Raw genomic sequence first — 8975 nt, 5'->3', positions numbered from 1 at the left:
CTTCCGTTCCAAACACTTGACCATTACAGTTTCTGTACAACCACACTTGATTGTGTTGTGTTTGTATGACTCCTATACCATAGGCTATGTGTATATTTCAGGGGTGTTTTCTCCAAGGAGGCAAGGGATGCAGTGCCTCCTCCAAAAATAGGATGAGAAAATAATCCATAATACAAAAATTAAACAACGCAAATATTACAAAATGTGTCATCTCTCTTGCCTCCCCTGAGCCCATTGAGTTTTAACAGACCCCCTAAAGAGGGTGTGGGTGTGGGCGTGGGTGTGGGGGTCACGTGAGAGGAGGCAATGCTTCCATCGTTCTGTAATTGGATGTGATTTGTTATGATTGGCTATAACTGGTTCACGTGATAAATCCCGTCTCTTGTTTTCGTGCACGGTCCGCGTTTGCAAATCAGTCTGAATGAACAAAAGGATTGGGTCAATAGGAAGACTAATTAAAAAGTAAGTAAACAGCTCAGCCATTTAGATATCACCACTTTGCCAAGTCAAAATCAAACTTGAAATGGCCTAAAAACATGATGACTGGGTTTTTTTTTAGTGAGCAATCAGCTTGGGGAAATTAGGCTATGGCCTATATACAATGGGGCCACAGGCGCACCGGGGTAAAAGGTGCATTTGATTTGATTTTTCTCTAAATTAGATTGCACAACTTGCCACAGCACTTTCCAAAACATCCGTTTTTCAAGATGCATGTGGAAATTTTGCTGATCCTTGATGTGATCGCGGGCAGCAACGCAAAGTTGATTCTGTGCTAATTTGATCTAATATGTTATGTTTTCTTTTTAAAATGTTGTAGATTTAAGTAGAAGATGATAATCGCAAAAAGTATTAATCTATTTTGAGACAAATGTCTTCTTAATGATTTTCAGTTTTGTTCAAGGTAATTAAAGCAACAGTGTTTCAATACTGGAAGAATATGTAAAAGTATGGTATTTGGGGTAAAAGGCGCCCCTGCTGTTGGGGCAAAAGGCACAATAATTAATATGATAATAAAAAACTGGCTGACTTTTCCATTTGTTGACATGACATGGTTAGATAAATATCATATATTAATGTGGGTGTCCACCTTGATAATCCCCATCTTTATAATGAAACCATTATATTTAAAAAAATATATTAATCATATAATATATTTATTGTTACTGTAAATCTATATTAGCTACATTATGAAATCTCCAATGCTTTTAAAATCTTTACTTTTTCAAATAATTTTTTATTTAATTTTTTATATATATTTTTATTAATATTTTAATAATAATATATTTATTGAATAAAAATTAATTATTTTTTAAACAGAAAACGGTACAAACTTTGCTCAAGTGATTGTTTTGAAGTAGGCTATTAATTAAATGTTCACTCTAAAAAATGCTGGGTTGTTTTAACCCAATTTTGGGTCAAATATGGACAAATCCAGCCATTGGGTTACATTTTTAAATTTCATTTTTGATCCAACGTTAGGGTTTGTCCATATTTGTCCCAAAATTGGGTTAAAACAACCCAGCATTTCTGGTGGTGTTATTAAACACATATTTTAGCTTAAGTATGTGTAATACTTTGTGCCTTTTGCCCCACGCTGGTGAGCCTTTTACACTGTGTGGTAAAAAAAAAAACATACTGTGTGTGCCTTGCCTAAAAGGTCCACCTTGCCACCTCATACATTTATAATATTTTTAAACAAAATATTTTTTTTATGATTTATTTTCACACCAAATCTGTTGCAATCATACACTATGAAAATCATTTTTCTTACCCTATACATCTTCATGTCAGTGACCAGTGTTTACTATACGCTTGATGACTGATGTTCCGAAAATTAGTTGACTATTAAAAAGAACAGCTTAAGATTTAGTAAAAAAATAAAAAAAGTTGTTACTGCCTTTAGTTATTATTTTGGAATAAATACTCAAATGCTTAACTCTAACTTTATGAGATTTATACTTGGTTTTAATAAATGGAACATGAATACAAATTAAAAATAGAATTGTATTTGGTATCCTTTTTTAATTTTTTATGTAATGTAAAGTAATATTTATTTAATCAGGAAAAATGTGACAACATTAAGTGTAACCTTTAAATTTGATTTATTTATATATTTAAAAAAATACACACAAAAAAAACATAAAAAAAACTGAGGACATTGCCTAATTTCAGAAGACCACTGCATGCCTCTGATATATACACAGATAGATAGATAGATAGATAGATAGATAGATAGATAGATAGATAGATAGATAGATAGATAGATAGATAGATAGATAGATAGATAGATGGATAGATGGATAGATGAAAAATATGAGCTGGAACTTTTCTGTCAGCTCTTCTTATTAATGCATTTATTATAAAATACAAAAAAGAAATGTAAATGATGCAAACTCATGCTGTGCTGTTTTTGAAGAAAAAAGACCTTTTCTCTTTTGTTCTTTTCATCTTTTCATTTATGTAGTTTTTGTACCTGTTGTTGCACATTTTTGATCCATTTACCGCCCAGCTTTTATCTTTGCCTCTCTCTGCCTCTCATCCACGTCCGTCCCTCCTCTCACCCCCCAACCTTCTGTTGAACTTTTTTTTTGTTCTCAACTATTCATCCTTTTGTTTTTCTTTTTTGTAATCCCTCTCTGTGATCCTAATCCGCCCGTAAACTTTCGTCATTGGCGTATATTGCCTCTTGCTGTGTGCTTTGCTGTGCAGAGTCGAATTGACACTAAGAATCAGCGCAGTATTTTTGTTTACAATCCCAACCTCTGTATTGATGTTCATGCACATTGTTTTCATCGCAGATCCATTTCATCCTGCCTGAAAGGAATTGTTACAGTTCTGAATAAGAAGATTGCATTTTGTGAACACATTCCCGCATACAATCTCATCATGTCAATATGCCTCACAGAGCTGTGTGTGTGTGTGTGTGTGTGGTGTGTGCGAACATCATCATCTCTACGGTACTACTGTCACCCTTCCCCTGGGTAAGACACCGCACACAGGGTTTAAGCAGATGGTAAATCTCTCTCCCTGGGGTATCATCAACTTACAGCCTTCGCTCATTCTCTCTCCCACTGTTTTGCTCTCTGTCCCTCCTCGTGCATATCTGATCCCTTTTTCCTTCTCACTTGTAGTTTTTTCCACCTCTGACAGACAGGAAAGAAAAGGGCCTCCACTTGCAAATTACATCTTTCCTGCTCCGTCTCTCCTGTCTCTCTCATCTCGTCTGTCTCCGTCTCTCCTCCTTTGCCCTCCCTGTGTAATTAACTAGGTTTCAGTAACAAACCTTTGGGCTTTGGGGTTGCTATGGTTACCTCTCTCTCCATACTGTTTTCTGTTTGTCAGTCTATCTAAATTGTGCGTGTGTGTATGTGTTTGTGCTTTTTTCTGTGGCTGTGTCTATTCATTTGAAAAAATGTGTTTGTCTGGGCTTACATTAACTCCATCTGGTAAATTATTTGTTGGCTCATAAGCTCGTCACTTATCATGCAGTTTAATGTCCATGTGCAGAGGTGTAATGAATTTTAAATGGGAAAAAATAATCAGCAATCTTATTGCTCATTTGTGTTTTAGCTTTACTGTCTGATCATGAAACAATGTTGTTTCACTTCTGCTTTGTTGTGCGACAGCCTCGTACTTGAACTCAAATCTGTGCAACATGGTCTGATGTGAACAGAGGCAACTTTTCCTTTTTGTGGAGATTTAAAACTGATAGACAAAAATATTTAGCAGTATATTTTCTATCATTCATGTCTCGTAATGGAAAAAGCAGCTCTTTATCTACAAGTTTAATTTGCAAAATTGTCTTTCGTTTCACCTATGACACATGGTTCAGGACCCTGCTTTTTACTGTATTGGTGCAAATGTCAATTAGCACATTGGATGACCAGGTCACGACTTCCTAATCAAGCAGAAATATGAAAGGGCCATAAGGCACATCTGTACATTACATTTTTGTAATTTAATTGATTTATTTATACAGTATAACATTTAATGTTTTGTATTCTTATGTTTTATTTTATTTTAATGGTTTTAGTTCTTAAAGGTACAGTATGATTTCATAGTCCGCTGAGCTCTACAAAAAAAGTCAATAAATATTTATGACCCTTTTAAACCGGCTTCTTCAGATAGTGGACAATCTCCATTGTCATACTGTATACAGTAGATATTATATTTTTAAAGAAATTGTTTTATTCAGCAAGGGTGCATTAAGACATTTCTATATTAAATAAATTATTTTTCTATTGATCAAAGAATTCTGGAAAAATTATAATAATACTTTTCCAGAAAAAAATGAAGCAGCAAAACTGTTTTAACATCTAATAATATTAAAGATTTCTTGAGCAGCAAATCAGCATATTATAATGATTTCTGAATAATCATGTGACACTGAAGACTGGAGTAATGTTGTTGAAAATTCAACTTTGCATCACAGGAATAAACAGAATTTTTTTTATATATATTGAAATATATTTTAAATTGTAATATGCCATATTCGTACTTATCTTATTGTATTTTTAATCAATAGTCTATTCTAAAACAATTAAAAATCTTACCGGCCCCAAACCTTTGAACAGTGTTTTAATTTGGAGTTTTTAAATTGAGTTGAGGTTCTTTAATTCTTGTCCTTGAACTTTTCCCCTCTGATTAAATTTGTATTGTCAGTCACCAGTAAGGTATTACTTCCTTTTAAGTCACTGTTTGCTGTAATGTCTCTTGACATCTTCCCTGAAGAGTCCCCCGTTTTCTTTTTGTCGTTTCAGCTAACAAGACACTTCTGGGTGGAGGAGGAGGTGAGTCAATTCTTTTTTCCCCCTTTTTTTCAGAGGCTGAATGAGACAAATGTAGAGACCGCTCAAGAGGGAAAAGACATTAAAGGAGAGAAGCATCAGCGAGGTGAGAGGAATTAGAAGGTGAAAGAGAGCAAGTGAGAATCAGCAGGTGGAAACAAAGGTGAGAGAGTGAGAACGTGTGTGTGATGGGAGCTGTTGTCAGCCTGAGGCTTTGCACTTTTCTGAATTTGAACAGACAATCTCTGAAAGCCCCGTGAGTGAGAACAGAGACGCTATTTGAGGAGCAAAAGAGCGATTAGAGACCCAGTGAGAAGAAATGAGCGCTAAACTCTTAAACCATCTCTGATAGAGCTGCCCTGATAGAACACACACACACACACGCGCCCACAAACATCGACAAGAGAAAAACAATTCATCAGCAGATTCTGAATATAATGGAGAAATTAAAGAGAGACTGTGCTTTTTCAAAACTGTTTGCTCACTGTGATGTATTAAAAAGTACTTGGATCTGACAAGACGGTAGATTTTCTCAGAAATACAGTAAAGCCTTCAAATTCCTGCCTTCTATCTGTACGTTCAAATATTCATCAAACAATGAGCTCTTTGGCATTGCAGCTGCACAAACAGTTAAAGGGGTGGTTGAGTATGATTTCAGTTTTCTAACTTTAGTTAGTGTGAAATGTTGCTGTTTGAGCATAAATAACATCTGCAAAGTTACAATGCTCAAAGTTCAAAGCAAAGGAAGATATTTGCTTTTAAAGTAAAGGACTACAAAAAACGGCTGGTAGGGACTACACGACACTCCTCCCGGGTTAGTGACATCACCAACCCTAAAATGTACATAAACCCCGCCCCCGGGAACACGCAGTCCATGTTGAGAAGAGGAAAAGTTGTTGTATATGTGAGTCAGCTCAAATTTTAGCATCCATCTTTTCACATGCAATAGAAAGTCACTCTGTGTGCATCTCACAACAGTTCCTATACGAGCGATTTATAGATTACCATGACAGAATATGCTAATTGAAGATAGTTAACTCCACATCAGCAACATAAATTCATCAACTAACCATTCAGAGACGTCCTGTTGCTTCTACATGTTGTTCCACTTCTTATTGAGTCTCTCCATCTTTGTCTGACTCCGTTTTAACATTAAAGGCAGAACAGTTTCTGTCATTTTAGTGTGTCTGGGTGAGGTAATCGCAGCTGCTAACACACATGAGCTCTTGAAACCCCGCCCTCTGCAGCAGGTCATTTGCATTTAAAGGGCCAGGCACAAAACGGTGCGTTTTTGCAAACCCTCAAAAAGTGACAACTTTAACATGCCAAATAAAAATATCTGTGATGTATTTAGTGCTAAAACTTCACACACACACTTTGGGGACATCAGAGATTTATTGTACATTTTGTGAAAAGGGCATTTTACCACCCCTTTAAGTCTTAACTCAAATTTAAGGGGACTACAACAAAAAGTACCAAGCTGCAAAGGTATCTGGATATGGTCCGATGGTAATTCAATGTATTTTACATTGATAGTAAAAAAAAATCATGATAGTACTGTGGTAAAAGGGCAATATTGACATTGTTTAACATCCAACATATAAACTACAGCCCATCACATAAGTAGGTTTCTCCTGAGGATCAGTAACTACATCTGCAATTATCTCAGAGTTGCATGTTTAGTCATTAGTTACGGGCCTGTAATGTTCCTGCTCCCGGGAGGTTCTAAATAACGAGTGTGTAACATGTAACAACTGTTTTTTCCAATAGACGGTGCACTGTGTGAAATCACCTCTAACCTGAAATAGCAACAGTAGCTATCTAACATCAGCACACACGTTTCCACCAGACTTGCTGCTAAACCGTCTTGACAGAATTAAAGAGAGAGTTCATCCAAATTACAATTCTCTCATCATTTACTCATCCTCATGTTGCTCCAAATACACAAAAATATATTTTGAAAAATTTTCCTTTTCCCCATTCAGTAAAAAAAAAAAAAATCAATTGAGCCCAATGCTGTTTAGACTCCTGCGCTCTCTTTAGAATATCTTATTTTGTGCTCCTCAGAAGAAAGAAAGTAATACAGGTTCGGAAAGACGTGAGGGTGAACAATCTCAGAACCGTATTCAAAAGTAAAATATATAATGGATCACAGTTTCCACAAAAATATTAAGCAGCACAACCGTTTTCAACATTGATAATAATGTTTCTTGAGCACCAAATCAGGATATTAGAATGATTTCTGAAGGATCATGTGACACTGAAGACATGTTTAGTTACTAACATTAACAATTGATAATCAATGCTGTAAAAATATACTGCATAGTGTTAGTTTATGTAAGTTTGTACTAATTAATGTTATCAAATGAGACCTTATTGTAAAGTGTTACCAAAGAATCGTATCACCCCCAAACTTTTGAACGGTGGTTTACAAATCGGTCGTGTACAGTCTTTGTAAGAGGTGCGTGTGCATTTTGAAAGTGCATTGCAAGATCTTAGGTATATAATTTACGATAGTAGAGTGCTATGCAAATGAACAGAAATGTCCAACTGTTGACTCAGTATTTACGCATATGCATGCGTGTCGATTGTAAGCGTGCGCCGTTCTTGCTCTCTGCCCGTGTTAAGTGCCTACCCGTTAGCTAATCAATACTAGTGATAAATCTGCACTTGAGAATCCTACTCATCAGAACCACGTCTCACACACACAAACACAAATTCAGAAGTGCGCACTGCTGTATATTGACCTGGGTTTTTTTTCTGTAGTTACTCAAACACAAATGGCAAAAGCGATTGATTTAGGCCTGACCTTCACCTCCCTCAATTTAAACCTCCCTGTCAGTTCGTGCCTCTGCATGTCTTCCATGTCCCTTTCTTTCTCTCTGTTTTACTCCGCACTCATCCTTCTGTCTCACTGCCCTACCCCATCACCTCTTCTCCTCACTCCCTAACACTCTAACACCTCTTTTCTCTCTATTTCTGTCGGCAGTACGCAAACACATCGCCTTCCTCAGGCTCACACTCTCTCCCTCTCTTTTTGTTGGCTCCACTCCTGAGGTTTGTTAAGGCAAACCTGGGTGATAATTAGGCAGGGACAAACTTTACATCAGGGAGGACACAGCCTCAGAGCATTGCATGCAGAGAGAGAGAGATGAGGGGTGAGTCTCTGCCTGTTGGTGTTTAAAACAGGAAAAGCACTAAAGCTGAGAGGGCAAAAACAAGAGGATGTGTTTAAAACAACAGAAGAGAATAAAGAAAAGCACGGATGAGTTAGGAAGTCGTTTAGTGGTATATACTTTGTTTCGGATACTGTTTTTCAAACTGTAGAACCATTTATTCTTGGTCAGCATTTCTGATGCACTGCAAAAAGTCTATTAAGTATTCTGGGCTTTTCTTTTTTCAGTAATAATATAAACATCCTTAAAACAAAAATGTCTAGACTAGAAGAGAATGTTTTTGAAGTTTATTTGATTACAAGAAGTAAATCTATTTGCCAGTAAAGTTAAATAAGCCTAAATGCAAGATATAGTCTCTGAAATCTAGTTTTAAGAAGCAAAATGATATTATAACAATATAATACGATAATGTGTATAATAAGGCTGGTTTTCAGAGAATGTCTTGAATCAGGCTTATTTTTCTTGTCGCGTTGGCAATTAATTTTGTCTTTTATTCTTTATACTTTATTCATTAAATATTAATTGTGGTAAAAACATTTAAACTTTATAAACAAGTCTTATTATCTTACACAATGTATGTTTAAATGTGGTTTTATATTTTTACTGGAAAACAAGAAAAAATACTGATTAATAAAAGTGTTTCTTCGCTGTGTACTAGACAGGAAGTCAAAGGAAGACACTAATGGAAAAAGAAATAAGGAAGAGAGTCTGCGAGTGAGTGATGAGAATAATTCATGCTGGATTTCCTAGTTTCACGGTCAGATGGATCATACTTGGAAATGGCACATATAACTATAGGCGATCAAAATGTTCTGTTCATTACAGTAGGAGACATCAGTCCTGAAGCTCAGAGCTGAGAAAGCTCCAGATTGTACAGAAGGACACAGTGACATTAGAGTCTCTTTGGGGGTTTTGTTGTGTTTGTGGTGTAATGTTGCATTTTGGCATATGGCTCCCTTTTAAAAATGTTTGTCTGTTTTTTAGCAACCTGGAAAGCTACACATGGATAAGT

At 36.0% G+C, this 8975-nt stretch overlaps 1 protein-coding gene across 1 annotated transcript in view; it reads left to right on the top strand.

Annotated features, from left to right (window-relative positions):
• Positions 1–8975, top strand: part of macrod1 (mono-ADP ribosylhydrolase 1) — a 61063-nt gene that overhangs the window by 37191 nt on the left and 14897 nt on the right. The window contains exon 4 of the mRNA XM_079630798.1: positions 4761–4790. Within this exon, the coding sequence (XP_079486924.1) occupies positions 4761–4790 (30 nt within the window). The remainder of the gene's footprint in view (positions 1–4760; positions 4791–8975) is intronic.

This window comes from Phoxinus phoxinus, assembly GCF_949152265.1.
Source record: "Phoxinus phoxinus genome assembly, chromosome: 12".
In the NCBI taxonomy this organism is placed as follows: Eukaryota; Metazoa; Chordata; class Actinopteri; order Cypriniformes; family Leuciscidae; genus Phoxinus; species Phoxinus phoxinus.
This window is presented reverse-complemented; position numbering and strand designations above follow the sequence as displayed.